The 20559-nt window shown below is 43.6% G+C and overlaps 1 protein-coding gene across 1 annotated transcript in view; it reads left to right on the forward strand.

The window, feature by feature from the left end:
* LHX2 (LIM homeobox 2) overlaps nt 1-20559 on the forward strand; it is a 40070-nt gene that overhangs the window by 10760 nt on the left and 8751 nt on the right. The window contains 2 exon segments of the mRNA XM_070758203.1: nt 13658-13767; nt 13769-13864. Of these exon segments, the coding sequence (XP_070614304.1) occupies nt 13658-13767; nt 13769-13864 (206 nt within the window).

Raw genomic sequence — 20559 nt, forward strand, 5'->3', positions numbered from 1 at the left:
AGAATAGAATAGAATTTTATTGGCCAAGTGTGATTGGACACACAAGGAATTTGCCTTGGTGCATATGCTCTCAGCGTACATAAAATAAAATATACATTTGTCAAGAATCATGTGGTACAACACTTAATGATTGTCATAGGGGTCAAATAAGCAATGAAGAAGCAATATTAATAAAAATCTTAGGATATAAGCAACAAGTTACAGTCATACAGTCAACATGGGAGGAAATGGGTGACAGGAATGATGAAAACTTCTAAAACCACGTTTTTGCACCATGGAATATCATCTTGCACTCTTGGTTGGGAAGTCTTGTTTTAGAGCAGTGGTTCATATTTACTGACCCCTCTCATCCTGGACATAAACGGTTTCAACTCCTACCCTCAAAACATGGCTACAGAGCATTGCACACCAAGACAACTAAACACAAGAACCGTTTCTGCCCCCCAAACACCATCACTTTGCTAAACAAATAATTCCCTAAATGTTTCAAAGTATTTACTAAGTCTGCACAACTATTACTAATTTTTCCCATCATTCCTATCACCCATTTCCTCCCACTTAGAACTGTATGACTGTAACTTGTTGCTTGTATCCTTAGGATTTTTATTAATATTGATTGTTTCCTCATTGCTTATTTGACTCCTATGGCAATCATTAAGTATTTTTTACCTCCTGGGGTGGCATACAAATCCAATAAATAAATAAGTAAATGGATGAATGAATGAATGAATGAATCAATCAATCAATCAATCTTTTTCTTTTATTGTACACTGAGAGAATCCGCACCAATCACACTTGGCCAATAAAGACTTCTGTAATTCTAATTTTCAACCAGTGGGTTGTGCCCCATTTGGAGAGTCGAATGACCCTTTCACAGGGGGCACCCAAGACATAAGAACCTAAGAACCTAAGAACCTAAGAAGAGCCATGCTGAATCAGGCCAAAGCCCATTGAGTCCAGCATTCTTTGTCAAACAGTGGCCCACCAATTGTCCATGGGGATCTTGAGCAGAAAGAGAAGGCAAGACCCTCCCTTTCCCTTGACCCCCAACAAATGGGACCCAAGGGGACCCTGCCTGCCTCAACCAACATAGAGCCGGCACATGGACATCCATTTCAATAACCACCCATGATACACTTGGCCTCCATGAATCCCTCTAATCCTGCCTTGAAGCTATCAAGGCTGACAGCTGTCACGACCTCTTCTGGAAGGGTATTCCATCAACCAACGACCCTCTGGGTGAACATATATTTCTGGTGGTCTTAGGAACCGAGACACTGTTTCTCTATCCATCTCCAGGTGGGTCCATCCACATGCAAAGCAATGAGGAAAGAATATTAATAAAAAACCTTAATGATGCAAGCAACAAGTTATAGTCATACAGTCATAAGTGAGAGGAGATGGGAGATAGGAACGATGAGAAGACTAATAGTAATAGTAGTGCAACTTTAGTAAATAGTTTGACAGTGTTGAGGGGATTATTTGTTTAGCAGAGTGATGGTGTTCGGGGAAAAACTGTTCTTGTGTCCAGTTGCCTTAGTGTGCAGTGCTCTGTAGCGACGTTTTGAGGGTAGGAATTGAAACAGTTTATGTCCAGGATGTGTGGGAACCTTTGGGAGAACCATGACCTGGAGGACTGAGAATCTCTATGAACCACTGGACAAATGCCTGTCCAGTTTTCTTCTTGGAAACCCTCCAGCTACAACTTCTGAAGGCAAAGCCAATTCTGAGCCAGAAATCTCTTTATTGGGCTTTGGCTACCAGGAAATCTTCTCCTGATCGGTTGGGTTCAAGAAGTTGGTCTCCTTGGTGATTCCTTAGCTGGTAGATCCTAGAGAGAGATTCTAGATTATAAGGGGGCAGGGAATTGAGTTCCAGAGGTCATTTTAACTCAATTGCTCCAGATGCTGGCCCATTCGACTGAGCCTGGAAGTGTTGGGGTCACTTTCTTGATACCTCCCCATCCCGCAAAGCCTCAAATGACTGACAGTGATAGATAGTTTGGCGTTTGAGAGCAAAACCCATCCATTTCTATTCCTACATGTGCTTCTGGCCCCTAGCGTGGAAGATTTACAGTATTGCAATGTGCTCTACATGGGGCTACCTTTGAAGAGTGTTCGGAGATGGCAATTAATAATAATAATAATAATAATTTATTAGATTTGTATGCCAGAATGTAGCCACATGAGCTATTGTGGGTATATCTAGGTACACCCACATTACACCAGCATTCTGTGTGCTGGCTTGGCTTCCGATTGGTCTCCGGTCAAAATTCAAGGTGTTGGTTATCACCTTAAAGTCCTACGTGGGTCAGTACCAGACTATTTATGGGACTGTCTCCTGCCGCATAGCTCCCAGTGACCGATTAAAGCCCAAAGGGTCAGCCTTCTCCGTGTCCCGTCGACTAAGCAGTGCTGGTTGGCGGGGTCACAGGGAAGGGCCTTCTCTGTGGCGGCTTCAGCTTTTGGGAACCAACTACCTCACAAGATCTCCTCCATCCTACTGGCTTTCCGGAAAGCCTTGAAAACCTGGATGGGGAGCTGTGAGTAATTGACACTTCTGATTCCGAATTGGGATGCATGATATGTATAAATGAGATTTTAAGCAGTTTTATATTATTGTTATTGTTGTTATTAATTGTTTATGTTTTTTATTATTCATATTGGTGTAAGCCGCCCTGTGTCCCTTGGGAATCGGTGCCATACAACTTTAATTAATTAATTAATAATAAATCCCCCCCCCCCAGAAGACTGAGACCTCTTAAGCTAGTGTTTCCCAACCTTGGCAACTTGAAGATATTTGGACTTCAACTCCCAGAATTCCGCAGCCAGCATTTGCTGGCTGGGGAATTCTGGGAGATGAAGTCCAGATATCTTCAAATTGGCAAGGTTGGGAAACACTGTCCTAAACAATATTGTCAGGATAGGTCTACAGCCAGGCAGCTAGGAGGGAATGTCCAGTCTTTGGAAATTGGTAGACTGAACTAGCTTTGGGGGTGGTGTAGGGTGAAGTGGGGGGCGGTCAGGTTTTATGAAGAGACACAGCATTGGCAGAGAAAGAAGTTTCTACCCAGATGGGTGAGCTGACGGTGGTGGGGTTTAACCCTCACAGCATCTTCATGGACCAAAAAAACAAAAAAGGCTTTGCGTAGTGGAAGGACCCATTTAGGAGCAGCCTTAGGTCCAGGTGTGCTAGCACTGATGGTGTTACCTAGTTGGGTCATGAAAGGTCCATAAGAAAACCACCAACCTAAGGAGCCCACAGGAGCTCCAAGGATCCTGTAGTCCTCCTCCCAATCTCACTCCTTCTAGCCCTGATGACGTTACTTAGTTATTATTATTATTAATTAGATTTGTATGCTGCCCCTCTCTGAAGACTCTGGGTGGCTCACAACAACAAAAACAGTACAAATCCAATAATTAAAACAATTTAAAACCCTTAATATAAAAAACAATCATACATCTCATACAAACCATACATAAAACGGAAACGGCCCAGGGGAATCAATTTTCCCATGCCTGTCGACAGAGGTGGGTTTTAAGGAGTTTACGAAAGGCAAGGAGGGTGGGGGCAATCCTAATCTCCGGGGGGAGTTGGTTCCAGAGGGTCGGGGCCGCCACAGAGAAGGCTCTTCCCCTGGGTCCCGCCAGACGACATTGTTTCATCGACGGGACCCGGAGAAGGCCAACTCTGTGGGATCTAGCCGGTCGCTGGGATTCGTGCGGCAGAAGGCGGTCCCTGAGATATTCTGGTCCGATGTAGTGAAGGGCTTTATAGATCATAACCAACACTTTGAATTGTGTCCGGAAACTGATCAGCAACCAATGCAGACTGCGGAGTGTTGGTGTGACATGGGCATACCTAGGGAAGCCCATGATTGCTCTCACATCTGCATTCTGCACGATCTGAAATGGGTCATGAAATGTCCAGAAGAAGACCACCAAGCTCAGAAAGTGCCAAGGACCCCTCAATTCAACCCTGATCTACAAATATTCTCCTTTATTGGTATCTGGGCATTTGGCAAACTTCTAATTTAGGCTGTGGGTGTTGAAGAAGTAACTGTCATGGTTAAAGATCCACAGCACACATTAGAGAAACATCTTTCAGCTGTGGCGAGGGGGGCGTTTGCCCAGGTCCGCTTGGTGCACCAGTTGTGGCCCTATCTGGACCGGGAGTCACTGCTCACAGTCACTCATGCCCTCATCACCTCGAGGCTCGACTACTGTAATGCTCTCTACATGGGGCTACCTTTGAAGAGTGTTCGGAAACTTCAGATCGTGCAGAATGCAGCTGCGAGACCAATCATGGGCTTCCCTAAATATGCCCATGTCACACCAACACTCCGCAGTCTGCATTGGTTGCCGATCAGTTTCCGGTCACAATTCAAAGTGTTGGTTATGACCTATAAAGCCCTTCATGGCACCGGACCAGATTATCTCCGGGACCGCCTTCTGCCGCACAAATCCCAGCGACCAGTTAGGTCCCACAGAGTGGGCCTTCTCCGGGTCCTGTCAACTAAACAATGTTGTTTGGCGGGACCCAGGGGAAGAGCCTTCTCTGTGGCGGCCCCAGCCCTCTGGAACCAGCTCCCCCCAGAGATCAGAATTGCCTCCAGCCTCCTCGCCTTTCATAAGCTCCTTAAAACCCACCTTTGTCATCAGGCATCAGGGAACTGAGATATTCCTTCCCCCTAGGTCTATACAATTTATGCATGGTATAGTTGTGTGTATGTTTGGTTTTTAATAAGGGTTTTTAGTTATTTTAAATACTGTATTAGATTTGTTATATGCTGATTTTACTTTTGTTGTTAGCCGCCCCGAGTCTACAGAGAGGGACGGCATACAAATCTAATAAATAAATAAATAAAGGAAGGAAGGAAGGAAAGAAAGAAAGAAAGAAAGAAAGAAAGAAAGAAAGAAAGAAAGAAAGTGCATGTGATACTCTGTCTTTCCCCTCTTGGCTAACAGTGTAGATCTCGACTTACAATTGGCCACTTAGTGACCATTCAAAAGGGACTGAGGACCAGTCCTCACACTTATGACCACGATGACAGCATTCCCCGTGGTCACGCGATCAAAATTTGGGGGCCCAGGCAACTCACACATAATTTATGACAGCTTGCAGAATCCTGGAACGACTGTCATTGGCAACCTGGTTGCGGGGCCAACATTTAACCAGCAAAGTCCATGCCAGGGAGAGAGGGGTGGAATTTGGATGTGCTTCATGCAATTCACTTGGCTTATCAACTATGGCAGAAAGAAAGAAAGAAGGGAGGGAGGGAGGAAGGAAGGAAGGAAAGTGGTACCATCAGGCACGACTTGCATAATGTTTTTTCAGGAGTGGGAATTTTATTTGTCCTAGTTGTAAGTTGAGGTCTATCTATGAGGACCCAGATTGCTCAAGAGGGCAAGAGGCTGACTCTGTAAACCACATAGCGAGGGCTGTAAAAGCATTGTGAAGTGGTATAAGTCTAAGCGCTATTGCTATCTTCTGTTCCTTCCTTCCTTCGTTCATTCCCTCCCTCCCTCCTCCCTCCCTCCATTCGTTCCTCCCTCCCTCTCTCCTCCCTCCCTCTCTCCTCCCTCCCTCCATTCGTTCCTCCCTCCCTCATTTCCTCCTTCTCCTTCACTCCTTCCTTCCTCTCTCCCTCCCTTTCCTTTCCTCCCTCCCTTCCTTCCTTCCTTCCTTTCTTCCTTCCTTCCCAATGGTTACCATGCAGTACTGCAGGTTAATTCTGTGAAGTGCCAGCAGTTCAATCTTCACTGGTTGACTCAGCCTTCCATCCTTCTGTGGTGAGTCAAATGAGGACCTAGGTTGTTGACGGCTGAGTCTGTAAATAGCTTAGATAGGGCTGTAAAGCACTGTGAAGCAGTATATGAGTCTATTGGGAAGGAGGGAAGGAAGGAAAGAAGGAAGGAAGGAAGGAAGGAAAGAAGGAAGGAAGGAAGGAAGGAAGTTGGAAAGGACCTTGGAGGTCTTCTATTGCAGCCCCCTCCTCAAGCAGGAGGTCTTCTATTGCAGCTCCCTACTCATTTCAGGGGAGGGAAGAAAAAAAGAAGGAAGGAAAGAAAGAAAGAAAGAAAGAAAGAAAGAAAGAAGGGAAATGAGAAGAAAGGAAGGAAGCTGTGATAGAACAGTGGTTAGAATGCAGGATTGCAGGCTGACTCTGCCCACTGCCATCAGTTCAATCCTGACTAGCTCAAGGTTGACTCAGCCTTCTGTCCTTCCAGGTGGGTCAAATGAGGAGTCAGATTTGGGGGGGTGAGAGGCTGATTCTGTAAACCGCCTAGAGGGGGCTGTAAAAGCACTGTGAAGCAGGATATAAGTCTAAAAGCTCTTGCTATCTGCCGTAGCCCATTCTCTTGGTATCTTGTTTTTTGGGGTTCAGGGCTGGAGAACGACACCATAATGGGGCAAATACTTAGTTGTACCCTTGTAAGATACCTTGCCCTTTGCAGGAGGGCGAGAGGAGAGAATCCGTATCGCATATACGGTGTTCCCCAATTGCACCCCAACCCATGTTCACCATGTGTGGCAGGATCTGGGAAGTCCATCCTGCTCGCTTGGTGCTGATGGTATTTGCCACGCCATGCGGGTCGGTACGAAATAGGGGTGCATGCACCCCGATGTTTATCTCATGTCTTATGACGACCTGGGCTTGGTTAAGGATTCAACTGCAGATGCAGAAGGACAGGGATTTTGGGGGAAGAGGGGAGTCTTGGGGGTTTATCATTGTGGCTGGAATGAAGGATGGAGGAAGGCCAAGGTTTGAGATAAATATTTCTAGCTCGGCTCCTGGGTCGTTGCATTGGTTTAATGGATCTTCTTGGACTTGTAAAATCTTGATTGGGTGTCGCTGGAGACTCCTTACCTGCTATTCATAAGATTTGCATGACCTTTTCCTTGTTTCATCCTCTCTCCCCCTCTCTCTGTTTCTCTCTCGTTCATTCTCTCTCTCATTCTCATACTCTTTCTCGTTCTCTCTCATTCTCTTTCTCTCTCTATCTTTCTTTCTGTGTCATTCTCTGTCATTCTGTCATTCTTTTTCTCACTCTCTCTCTCATTGTCTCTTTCACTCTCATTCTTTCTCTCTCTCTTATTCTCTCTCTCTTTCTCTGTCATCTCTCTCTCTCATTATCTTTCATTATCTCTCATTCTCTATCTCTCTCATACTCTTTTTTCTCTCTCTCTCACATTCTCTCTCTCTCTCATTCTCTCTTTCTTTCTAATTCTCTCATTCTCTTTCTCTCTCTTTCTCTCTCATTCTCTCATCCTTTCTCTCATTCTTGCTCTCAGTCTCTCTCTTTCTTTCATTCTCTTTCTCCCTCCCTCCCATTCTTCCTCCTCTCTTTTTCTCATTCACCCTGTTTTGTTCTTTTTTTCTCTTTCTCTCATTCTCTCTTTCTCATTCTCTCTCTCTTTCTCTTTCTCTCTCACTCACTCACTTATTCTCCCTCTACTCTCTCTCATTCTCACTCTTTCGTTCTTTCTCTCTCATTCTCTGTCTCTTTCTCATTCTCTCTCACACATTCTCTCTCTCTCTCTCTCAATCACTCACACATGCACACACAAATACACACCCTGGAAAATTCACTGCTCCTCTCTAGTGCCACCGTCCCCCGGGAGTGTTTTTGAACTGTTGCGTGACACAGCGGCGTCAGCTGCCTGCGAGGCCCAAATAAAACTCTCCGTTTCAGCCACCGACAAAGAGAAACCATCATCCTGAACTAATCCAGCTCCAAATCGGTGTGAATGCAGACCCCCACCACTCCGGAGCTGGGGGTGGGCGCTGCCCCATTCCTTCTCCTCCTCCCCAACTCATGCGCATCCCCAATCATGCTCTCGTTAGTAAGGAAACTCCGGCGAGGGTTGCTTTGGCTGACTGCAAGAAATTGTAAATCGATCGTGGCTAACGTTGAATTGGGATCTTCCTAAAGGCAAGCGGGTGAACATTAATTTCATGTTTGTTTCTTCTCTTGGCTCAAGAGGGCAAGCTTTGGCACAGGGCTCCAGCGGATTTATTAATTCAGGGAGTTGTGTAGAACATGCAAACAACTGGCAGGCGACTTCTGGTTATTTAAGATGTGCAGGTAAAGGTGACTTCAATGGATCACTTTAATGAGACCATGCAGAGCCACCCCTCCTGTTCTTTTCATATCACTTGGCTCCAAATATTTGGGGGTCACCTTTTCCTCAATGAGTTCTGGAACCTTGCAAGAAATCCGGGGTTCGCCTCTTACATTAACCGCCCTCCCTTTCTTTCCCTCTGCGACTACCTCGAATTACATTCTAAAGTCATCTCTCTCTTTTTTTATTTTTCCTACACTACTTTTGAGTACATCAGGCCTTCTCAGGCAAGGCTGGAGCCAATTCAAAAGTGGTGCGCTGTGCATGATGGGTTATGACAATCATTAAGTGTTGTACTTCATGATTCTTGACAAATGTATCTTTTTCTTTTATGTACACTGAGAGCATCTGCACCAAAGACAAATTCCTTCCGTGTTCAATCACACTTGGCCAATAAAGAATTCTATTCTATTCTATTCTATTCTATTCTATTCTACTCTACTCTACTCTACTCTACTCTATTCCATTCCATATTCCATTCCATTCCATTCTATATTCCATTCCATTCCATTCCATTCTATATTCCATTCCATTCTATATTCCATTCCATTCCATTTGGGAGACAGGTTTAATTCAGAACTTCCAAAATTCTCACCTGCGCTTGACCTAACTGTACCAGTCTCCAGGTACCCCTCAAAAGTAGACCGGATCATCGGACGAAGGACAATTTTAAGAGCCTGTGTGGATACGTTGAGGCAGCCGGATCGATAATTCACGCATTAGTACACCCACGAGAGATATTATCCCCCTCTCTTTTTTTCTTAGTGCGTTTTTTATCCTTTTGGTAGAATGAATAAATAATTAGCAAGGGAGTGAATCCAACGAAGGCTTTGCGTGGGGTCCTACACCGTTGCTTTAAAAAAATATCTGGACACAGACAGGAAGTTGTAGAAAATTTCATTCCGATGCCGTGGGATCCCAAAAGAACAGGTTTCCTTCCTACTCGCTACCCCTAAAAAGGCGAATGTGCACAGCAGTTTTTAAAAGCCATATATGCAGCTTTTGTGGGTGGGTGGGTGGGTGGGTGGGTGGTTGTGAATAATTATTGTACAGGTGGAACTCAAAAAATTAGAATTTAGTTCAAACGTTCATTTTTTTCCCAGTAATGTAACCTAAAAGGTGAAACTTAATATATGAGAGATATTCATAACATGCAAGGCAAGATAGCTCTAGACATGAATTGTCATAATTGCGATGATTATGGGATACAGCTCATGAAAACCCCAAATCCCCCATCTCAGAAAATTAGAATACTACGTGCGATCAATAAAAAAATGATTGTACATAGAAAAATATCGGACTTCTGAAAAGTATAAGCATGCATATATACTCAGTATTTATTTATTTGTTTGTTTGTTTTATTTATTTGTTTGTTTATTTGTTTGTTTGCTTGTTTGTTTGTTTATTTGTTTATTTATTTGTTTGTTTGTTTGCTTATTTATTTATTTGATTTGATTTGATTTGATTTGATTTGTATGCTGCCCCTCTCCGTAGACTCGGGGCGGCTAACAACACTAATAAAACAGCATATGACAAATCTAATATTTAAAATAATTTTAAAACCCCTTATTAAAAACCAAACATACACACAAACATACCATGCATAAATTGTATAGGCCTAGGGGGAAAGGAATACAGTATCTCAATTCCCCCATGACTGATGACAGAGGTGGGTTTTAAGGAGCTTAGGAAAGGCGAGGAGGATGGGGCAATTCTGACCTCTGGGGGGAACTGGTTCCGGAGGGTTGGGGCCACCACAGAGAAGGCTCTTCCCCTGGGTCCCGCCAAACGACATTGTTTAGTTGACGGGACCCGGAGAAGGCCAACTCTGTGGGACCTAACTGGCCGCTGGGATTCGTGCAGCAGAAGGCGGTCCCTGAGATAATCTGGTCCGGTGCCATGAAGGGCTTGATAGGTCATAACCAGTACACTTTGAATTATGACCGGAAACTGATCGGCAACCAATGCAGACTGTGGAGTGTTGGTGTTACATGGGCATATTTGGGGAAGCCCATGATTGCTCTCGCAGCTGCATTCTGCACGATCTGAAGTTTCTGAACACTTTTCAAAGGTAGCGCCATGTAGAGAGCATTACAGTAGTCGAACCTCGAGGTGATGAGGGCATGAGTGACTGTGAGCAGTGACTTAATATATGAGAGATATTCATAACATGCAAGGCAAGATAGCTCAAGCCATGAATTGTCATAATTGTGATGATTATGTGGTACAGCTCATGAAAACCCCAAATCCCCCATCTCAGAAAATTAGAATACTGTACTACATGCGATCAATAAAAAAATGATTGTACATAGAAAAATATTGGACTTCTGAAAAGTATAAGCATGCATATATACTGAGTACTTGGTTTGGGCCAACTTTGCAGCAAATACTGCCTCAATGCGTCGTGGCATGGACGCTATTAGCCTGTGGCACTGCTGAGATGTTATGGAAGGCCAGGAGGCTTCAATAGCGACCTTTAGCTCCTCTGCATTGTTCGGTCTCATGTCTCTCATCTTTCTCTTGGCAATGCCCCATAGATTCTCTGTGGGGTTCTGGTCAGGAGAGTTTGCTGGCCAATCCAGGATAGGAATCCCGCAATCATTGATGCTTTTGGCAGTGTGGGCAGGTGCCAAGTCCTGTTGGGAAGTTTAAGTCACTATCCCCATAAAGCTCGTATATGAAGCAATGAGCGCTCCAAAATTTCCCGGTAGATGGCTACGTTGACCCTGGACTCAATGAAGCACAGTGGACCAACACCAGCAAATGACCTGGCTCCCCAAAACAACACAGACTATGGAAACGTCTCACTGGACTTTAAGCATCTTGCAGTGTGTGCCTCTCCAGTCTTCCTCCATACTCTGGGTCCCTTGGTTTCCAAATGAGATGCAAAGGTTTCCATAGTCTGTGTTGATTTGGGGATTCTTTGCAAGGGTTTCCTCGGTTGTTGGGGGGGCGGGTGGGGTTGAATTATCTTTAGTTAGTGGAGAAGGGGGTCAGAGAGAGAAAATAAACACAAAACCAGATTTATTTATTTTATTTTTTAAAAGAGCTTTGGATTTTGAATGGCCCTGCAAAGACTGAGAGTAACTTTTAAAAGTCCCCCCACCCCTGTCTGGGCTTCTGACGCAGTTCAAACCTTCTGCTCTATTCTTCCCTCAAATTATAGGTCAACTTTTCCATCAGGTGGGGGGGGGACATCCTCCCACCCCTCACCCCCCAGGGCTCTCCCCCTCCCTCCCTTCCTCTAAGGAGTCTTTTACTTAGTTAATGGGCTGCTTTTCCCCCATTCTGCAGAGGGAACTCAAAGGAGGGAAGAGCGGGGAGGCTTTGAATGAGTTTCTATTTTTTTCCCTCCCTCCCCCTATTGAGGCTGGAGTGGAGCTGGGAGTTTGCAGCTGTGCCACTGAACAAGCTGAAGTGCCTGAAAACATTTTCCTTTTTTTTTTTTTTTGCAAAGAGCTCCTTTTCTTCTTCCACTTCTCCGGGGTCTGGAAAGGGAGCACCAAGTGGAAGTTTGGTATTTGTATGTGTGAGAGAGGGGGGGGGAGGGAGGGAGAGAGAGAGAGAAAGAGAGAAAGAAAGAGGGGGGAGAGAGAAAAGTGAGAAAGAGAGAGAGAGAAAGAGAGCGAGTGAGAAAAAAGTGAGAGAGAAAGAGAGAGAAGAAGGCAGAGGGGTGGAGAGAAAGAGAGAGAGAAAGGGGAAGAGAAAGAAAGAAAGAAAGAAAGAGAAAAAGAAAGAGAGAAAGAGGGAGAGGGAGAGAGAGAAGGGGTGATAAAGAGAGAGAGGGAGAAGTGGTGAGAAAGAGAGAGAGGGAGAGGGAGACAGAGAAAAGTGAGAAAGAAAGAGAGAGAGAGAGAGAGAAAGAGAAAGAGAGCAAGTGAGAAAAAAGTGAGAGAGAAAGAGAGAGAAGAAGGCAGAGGGAGAGAGAAAGAGAGTGGGGGAGAGAGAAAGAGAGAAAGGGAAAGAGAAAGAAAGAAAGAAAGAAAGAAAAAAAGAAAGAGAGAGGGAGAGAGAGAAAGGGAGAGAGAGAGAAAGAGAAATAGAGGGAGAGAGAGACAGAGAAAGAGAGAGAAAGAGAAAGAGAGAAAGAGAGAGAAAGAAAGAGGGGTAAAAAGAGAGAGAAAAGAGAAAGAGAGAGAAAGAGAGAAAGAAAGAGAAAGAAGAAAGAGAGAAAGGGGGAGAGGAATAAGTGTGAGAAAGAAAGAGGGGAGAGAGAGATGAAGAGATGGAGGGAGAGAGAAAGGAGAAAGAAAGAGAGAAAGAGGGAAAGGAGAGAGAGAAAGGGAGAGGGGTGGAGAGAGAGAACAATTGAAGATGTAAATGCATTAAACAGTGGCAGAAAGCAAGAGGCTTTTTTCCCTTCATCCCCCAACCCTTCCCTTACCCCCTGTCAGCTCACTTTGTGAAAGAAGCGAAGGTGAAGATGGGGGGGGGGTGTCCCGCAGGCCTTGAGATCAGGTGTGAGGTCGGGCTTATATCGTGCATGTCGGAATCCAGATTTAAATGCCGGGTATGCGAGGCATTTGGGTGGAGGAGGGAAAGAGTCCTCGTGATAAGGCGACATGTATTAACTCCCTGACTTCTTAAGGCACCAGATCTGCCGCAATTTATTTATTTTTGTAGCCCCACTTTTATTTTTATTTATTTATTAATAAACAACTGAAGGTTAATTCAAGGCGGTGAACCAATCGAGCAATCCTGCCTCCTCCTATCATTCCCACAATGGTGGGTTAGAAACATAGAAGATTGATGGCAGAAAAAGACCTCATGGTCCATCTAGTCTGCCCTTATACTATTTTCTGTATTTTATCTTACAATGGATATATGTTTATCCCAGGCATGTTTAAATTCAGTTCCTGTGGATTTACCAACCACGTCTGCTGGAAGTTTGTTCCAAGAATCTACTACTCTTTCAGTGAAATAATATTTTCTCACATTGCTTTTGATCTTTCCTCCAACTAACTTCAGATTGTGTCCCCTTGTTCTAGTGTTCACTTTCCTATTAAATACACTTCCCTCCTGAACAGAATTACACACAGAATTCAAAATACATGAATGTGCCCGACATATGTGCATTCACATATGTCGGGCACATTCACATCTGGCCCAGCCTCTGGAACCCACCAAAAAGTCCTAATGGATTGGTGACCCCATTCATACTGGGTGGGGCCCAGCAATGGACTACGAATCAAGAATGCTAAATTGTGCTCTCTGCGGTGGCTCATAAGTTCTTGCGGGACCAGCACGATTTTGCTGCTGCAGCTGTGGAGGTATCAAATCACACACAGAGCCGCAGGTAAAATCTCGCTGGAACCTGGGTGCAATTTTGCTACGTCCACAGATGCAGCAGCAAAACCACACTGGTCGTGCAATAACTTACGAGCAGCGGCGGCGAGCGCATCTCATAGCCCATTGCTGGTGGGGCCCATCACTGCCGAACTGGTTGTTAAACTGATTTTAGCCCACCCCTGTTTCTTTGCCCTGGACCTTGTGCTGACAGTCTCTTCTCTACCTTGGTGCCTCCCCCTAGCGCTGAGTTGCAACGAGAACGACGGCAGCCCCCTGGATCGAGACCACCATTACCCCAGCAATCAAAAGACCAAGCGCATGCGGACTTCCTTCAAACACCATCAGCTGCGGGACAATGAAATCGTATTTTGCAATTAACCACAACCCGGACGCCAAGGACTTGAAGCAGCTCGCGCAAAAAACGGGTTTAACCAAAAGGGTGCTCCAGGTAAGGGATTTATTTGTTTGTTTGTTTGTTTGGGTTGAAAGGGACCTTGCAGGTCATCAAGTCCAACCCCCTGCTCAAGCAGGAAATCCTACAGCACCCCAGCCAAGTGACAGTCCAATCTCCTCTTGAAAATGTCCAAAGTTGGGGAGTTCACAAGGCAGGCCGTTCCACTGGTTGATTGCTCTGACCATCAGGAAGTTCTTCCTTATTTCGAGGTTGAATCTCTCCTTGGTCAGCTTACAACCGTTGTTCCTCGTCTGGTCTTCTGGTGCCCTGGAAAACAGTGTGACCACCCCTTCTCTCTGTGGCAACCCCTCAAGTACCTGTAGACTGCTATCATGTCCCCTCCTGGCCCTTCTTTTCTCTTAGGAATGGGGTGAGGTCCACAGTAGACAATCTAAGGGTAAAGTGTGGGGAGTTTTGGGGAAGAAACCACGGAGTCCAGTGGTGGGAGTCATTTTTTTAAAAACTACTGGTTCTGTGGGTGTGGCTTGGTGGGTGTGGCAGGGGAAGGATACAGCAAAATCTACATTTTCTCTTGATAGATCAGCCTGGGACTTGGGAGGAAGAGAATAGGTGGTGGTGGAGCAAAGGGGGTTCTTCCTGGTTCGGACCGATTCGCCCAAACTGGTAGCGATCGGATGGTGATGTCACAATGATGTCATGGAACCGGTTTGGTTGGTGCCAATCTGTGGGTGCCACATGTATTTATTTATTTATTTATTTATTTATTTATTTATTTATTTATTCCATCCATCCATCCATCCATCCGTTTATTCATTTATTCGTTCGTTTGTTCGTTCATTCATTCATTCATTCGTTTGTTCGTTTGTTTATTTAATATTGCAACTTGTGGCTGGTGATGTCACAATGATGTCATGGAACCAGTTTGGTTGGTGCCAATCTGTGGGTGCCACATTTATTTGTTTATTTGTTTATTTGTTTGTTTGTTTGTTTGTTTGTTTATTTAATCCATCCATCCGTTTATTCATTTATTCGTTTGTTTGTTTGTTTGTTTGTTCATTCATTTGTTCGTTTGTTCGTTTGTTTATTTAATATTGCAACTTGTATGCTGCCCAACTCCCTACGGACTCTTTGTGGCTAACAGCAATTTAGACATTTTGAATTTTTTTAAAGATTTTTTTTTAAAAAAAAATCATTTCTTCTTCTTCTGCACAAGTGCAGAAGACGCGTTTCCGGCACTGTGGGTGTATCTTGTTTTTGGGGCTTTTTTGGGGGGAGGGCATTTTTTTTTTTGAACGGCATGGGAGGAAGTGAACAGGAAGTGAGGCAAGTTAGAACCCACCTCTGTGATGGGGCCAATCAGAGGTGGTATTCCCCAGTTCCTCCAAACTACTCAATATTTCCACTCTCGGTTCTCCAGAACTGGTCAGAACCTGCTGAACCCCCCCTCTGGCAGAGTCAGTTAGTCCATTCCAGACATTGACAACTTTGTTGCTGAAGTCGTATTTTCTGCATTCGAATTTGGAGTGGTTTACCATAAGTTTGTATCTATTGTATGCTCATGTATTATTGTGGTTGAAGCTGAAGTATTCATTGGTGGGTAGAACATTGTAGCAGATAATTTTATGTACTATGAGGGTCTGCCAGAAAGTAATGCATCACTTTTTTTTCTGAGCCTACAGTAATGGTATGGATGCAAAACTTTAGATGTACATTATTTGAATTGTCAGGAGTGTGTGTGTAAATTTTGCATTTCTTCAGACAGACAGCGTAGCTGCCGCAGTGTTTTGAAACGGCGTCTGTAAATGATGTACGTTACAAGTAGTGTGTTGTCACTGAATTTCTCACTGCGGAGAAAGAAACTGTTGGGAACATTCACAAACGTTTGTGTACATTTTATGAAGAATCTGCAGTCGACAGAAGTACGGTTAGTCGCTGGGCACAGAGGGTGAAGCCATTAGAGGTGATTCGCACAGGGCAGAAATGGCTTCGTGACCAGAACAAGGAGTGGTACCGACAGGGCATACACGCCCTTGTGTCTCGGTGTAGGAAGGCCATAGAACAGGATAGAGATTACGTGGAGCACAGAAGAAACATTCTTTCTTGTGTGTGAGTTTCATTGTGTTCCATAAATAATTGTTGAAGAAAAAATGTGGTGCATTACTTTCTGGCCGACCCTCATATTCTTAGGTCAGATCAAAGACGGCGAAGTTCTACGGTGTCTAGGTGTTCGATCTGGAAGATTGCCCACTTCATATTGTCACTGGCATCCTCATGGCCGGATGCTTCCAAGAAGTTTTTGAACTTCTCCATGTACGTGTCCCCAGGTGGTTTTCTCTGGGTCGAAGAATTCTGGGGGCCTGGGCTACTGAGGATACTTCCATGACTTCGTTTGGTGTCGGTTCAAGTTTCCTTCATCGCCAATGTTCAGTCTGGACAAACTTGCAAGAGACGTGGTTGCTTGATTCTTTTTATTAGGAATCGGCCTGTGTAGGGTAACACAAGTAACAAGCGTATACAGTGTTCCCTCGCTTTTCGCAGGGGATGCGTTCCGAGACCGCCCGCGAAAGTCGAATTTCCGCGAAGTAAAGATGCGGAAGTAAATACACTATTTTTGGCTATGAACAGTATCACAAGCCTTCCCTTAACACTTTAAACCCCTAAATTACAATTTTCCATTCCCTTAGCAACCATTCAGATTAATACTCACCATGTTTATTTATTAAAGTTTTATTTAAAAAATATTTATTAAAGGGCAGACGAAAGTTTGGTGATGACATATGACATCATCGGGTGGGAAAAACCGTGGTATAGGGAAAAAACCCGTGAAGTATTTTTTAATTGATACTTTGAAAAACCGTGATGTAGACTTTTCGCGAAGTTCAAACCTGCGAAAATTGAGGGAACACTGTATTTAAATTTGCGGCAAAAAACAAACACCGCGGCTTGGGTTGCACCTTTTAAAGTTTTTTTTTCCTGTAGGTGTGGCTTTGACAGCCGCTCGAATTTCCTGTCCTGTGATTTAACCAATCGGTGGCCAAGATGCAGATAGGGTATATTAGCATACGCTATTAGCATAACTTATTTACATACAACATATTTACATAGGAACACAACACTAGGCCCAAAGTTTCATTGCTGGAGGTGTTGAAACAGGAATTCTTTTCTGAGGTCCTGTCAGTGGTGGGTTGCTACTGATACGAGCTACACCATTTTTGCTTTGGTAGCAAAAATGGAGTTGCGCATGTAGTTCTGGGTGACTGGCATGTGGGTGTGTGTATCCGAGCAAGATTTTGCTTCTGTGCATGCACGCACACACACACAAAAATGCTGAAATCTCATGCATGCATTTGTCCCTGTTGGGAGAGTTTTGTGCACACGGAAGGTAAACTTACCAACTAGCCACAATTCATCACTATACCTAATTGAAGTCTTCAGTGAAATATACTGCAGCAGACTTTCTTGTAAAATTTTATTTTACTTTTCTTCTTATCAAAATATTTCTCTAAATAAACTATCACTTTTACATTTAACCACCATAATAAACTATCCACAATACTATAGAGTTGGCCTTCTCCGGGTCCCGTCGACCAAACAATGTCGTTTGGCGGGCCCCAGGGGAAGAGCCTTCTCTGTGGCGGCCCCGGCCCTCTGGAATCAACTGCCCCCGGAGATTAGAGCAGCCCACTCCCTCCTTGTCTTTCACAAATTACTCAAGACCCACCTATATCGCCAGGCATGGGGGGACTGAGACACCTCCCCCAGGCTTTTATATTTTATGTTTGGTATGTATGTTTTGTATGGTTTTTTAATTGTTGGTGTTTTTTTATATCTTTTTTTTAAATATTAGATTTGTCTTACTGTTATATTATCTTTTACTATTGTTGTGAGCTGCCCCGAGTCTTCGGAGAGGGGCGGCATACAAATCTAGTTAATAATAATAATAATAATAATAATAATAATTATTATTATTATTATTATTATTATTATTATTATTATTATTATTATAATATAACTCTTAATGCATCCACCACTGCGACCACTAAGCGCTAACCATTAACTGCAAACCACCCAGCACAAAACCACTCTATAACAAACCACTCAGTACAAACCACTCTATAACAAACCACACCCATGCAAGGGTGCTCCTCCTATTATATAGGTTACAGCCAATCAGGTTGCAGCACAGTTAGCAAACCCCATGATTACATGCTGATTATGGCTTGCAGCAGCCTTTCCTATGGTTACAAACCATTTACTTGCATTGTAATATTATCTCCAGAAATAGACTTATTTCTGACAATCCCCTCGTGAGATTTTGCTTCCTGCTCATGCGCAGAAGTGAAATCTCGCTCAGACGCATGCATGCATATGCCAATCATCTGGAGCTGTGCGCGGAGCACATCGGTAGAAGCAGTAAATAGAAACCCCCGCCTGGGTCCTTTTTGTTTAGTTTTTGGGGTGTTTGGAGGAGAATGGAAGGTCCTCAGCTTATTCTCAAAAGCCAAGTGTGACTGATTTGCAGAGAAAAACATTTTTGGTGTGTGTGTGCATGTTTTGGCCAGCAGCTATGTTGATGGAAATGACAAAGAGGTCCAGGAACAAGGGACCACTGGACTTTAAAAACAAAAAGTATATACAGTAGAATCTCTGGTCACAACCATCATTCGTTCCATAACTTTGGTCATAAATTCACCTGGTCATGACCAGAACCTAATTTTGGAAATTCGGCACTTACAAAAAAAGGGGGCAGTTTTGAAAAGAGAAATCGGCTGTGGGGGGAAAAAATTGGGATTTTTTTTTGGTCGGAACTGATTTGATCCAATAGTTAGAAGTGTTTGTGACCAGAGGTTCTAACTGTAGTCTGTTTCAATCTGAAATATTTTGAAGATCATCCGTCTTTGCTTTTAAGATTTGTTGTTAACTTTTCATGTTTTAGCTGATATGTAACTCTGTGCCACCCAAAGTTACCCTATAGTAAGATTGGAGGGGGGGGGGCAATAGATTAGATAGATAGATAGATAGATAGATAGATAGATAGATAGATAGATAGATTGAAAGATAGATAGATAGATAGATAGATAGATATAGAGATAGACATAGATAGATAGATAGAGAGATAGAGAGATAGAGAGATAGAGAGATAAGATATAGATAGATAGAAATAGATAGATGGATCAAGATAGAGATAGAAGATAGATAGAGATAGATAGATAGATAGATAGATAAATAGATAGATAGATAGATAGATAGATAGATAGATAAACAGACAGACAGACAGACAGACAGACAGACAGACAGACAGACAGACAGATGATAGGTACTTTAGATGATAGATAGATAGATAGATAGATAGATAGATAGATAGATAGATAGATAGATAGATAGATAGATAGATAGATAGAACCGCAGTGGCTAAATGTTTGTCCGTCAGGCTGAGGTTGAATGCTTAGCAGCACAGCTGGAAGTTGGGCAGCTGGTCACCCTGAAAGATTACATTGAGGATCTTATTATTTCAATGTGGGACGATTTTCAAAGGCGTCTGTGGCTGGACTTCAGCGAGGCCAATAACTTCTGGACTATCTATAGTCCAGTGGCTAGAATCAGCTGCAAACCTTTTTCAGTACGTGTTTGGCGAGGAACATTTGTGTGCAACAGTGGATATACAGACAAGCTTTGCAAAAGGGTGTTGTTGTTAGTTGGGAAGTTGTGTCCGACCCATTGCGACCCCATGGACAACATTCCTCCAGGATTTCCTGTCCTCTACCATCTTCTGGAGTCCATTTAATCTCATGCTGGTTGCTTCAGTGACTCTGTCCAGCCACCTCCTTCTCTCTCCATTGTTCCCAGCATCAGGCTCTTCTTCTCCAGGCAGTCCTTCTTTCTCATTAGGTGGCCAAAGTCTTTGAGTTTCATCTTCAGGATCTGGCCTTCTAAAGAGCAGTCAGGGTGGATCTCCTCTAGGACTGACGGGTTGGATCCCCTTGCAGTCCAAGGCACTTGCAGGAGTCTTCTCCATCACCAGAGTCTCCATTCTTTGGTGCTCAGCTTTGGTGCTCAGCTTTCCTTTAAATATATATATACAAACTAACAGAAGAGTGAGCCAACGCATAGCAGAACATGTGAATGCAGTCAAAAAAGAAGAAAAGACCTCCTCCTTTGTCCAGCACATTAAAAAAACAGGGCACGAAATTGACTTTGAAAAAACTAAATTACTCCACAAAACAGAGAATTTATATAGAAGAATTTCTCTAGAAGCTATAGAAATTGAGAGGAGACCCCTTTGCATAAATAAAAGAGATGACACGTCCCGCCTACCAGAAATTTGGAAACCAGCCTTAAACAAAAAAAACACTTCATAATAATCAGCATGTCAATCCTTCTAATAATTATGATTTTAGAATTTTATATTTGGAAATCAGCCTTAAACAAAACACTTCATAAAAATCTCCATGTCATTCCTTCTAATAATTATGATTACACCAACCAATCAGATCACTGAAACATAATCACCCAATCTATTTGCTACATTCAAAACAAATCTCCACCCCCACACTATATACTAGGAAGAAATGACAGTTACTAACATTCCATTTTACAACAACACAAAGATTGGAACTTCAGCCTGATGATGGTGAATGTGATTTCGCCGAAACGTCGCATAGACGTGCAAAATATTACACAGGGCAAAACCCGAACTCAGAACAATATATATATATATATATAATTAA

Source organism: Erythrolamprus reginae, chromosome 8, assembly GCF_031021105.1.
Source record: "Erythrolamprus reginae isolate rEryReg1 chromosome 8, rEryReg1.hap1, whole genome shotgun sequence".
Taxonomy (NCBI): domain Eukaryota; kingdom Metazoa; phylum Chordata; class Lepidosauria; order Squamata; family Dipsadidae; genus Erythrolamprus; species Erythrolamprus reginae.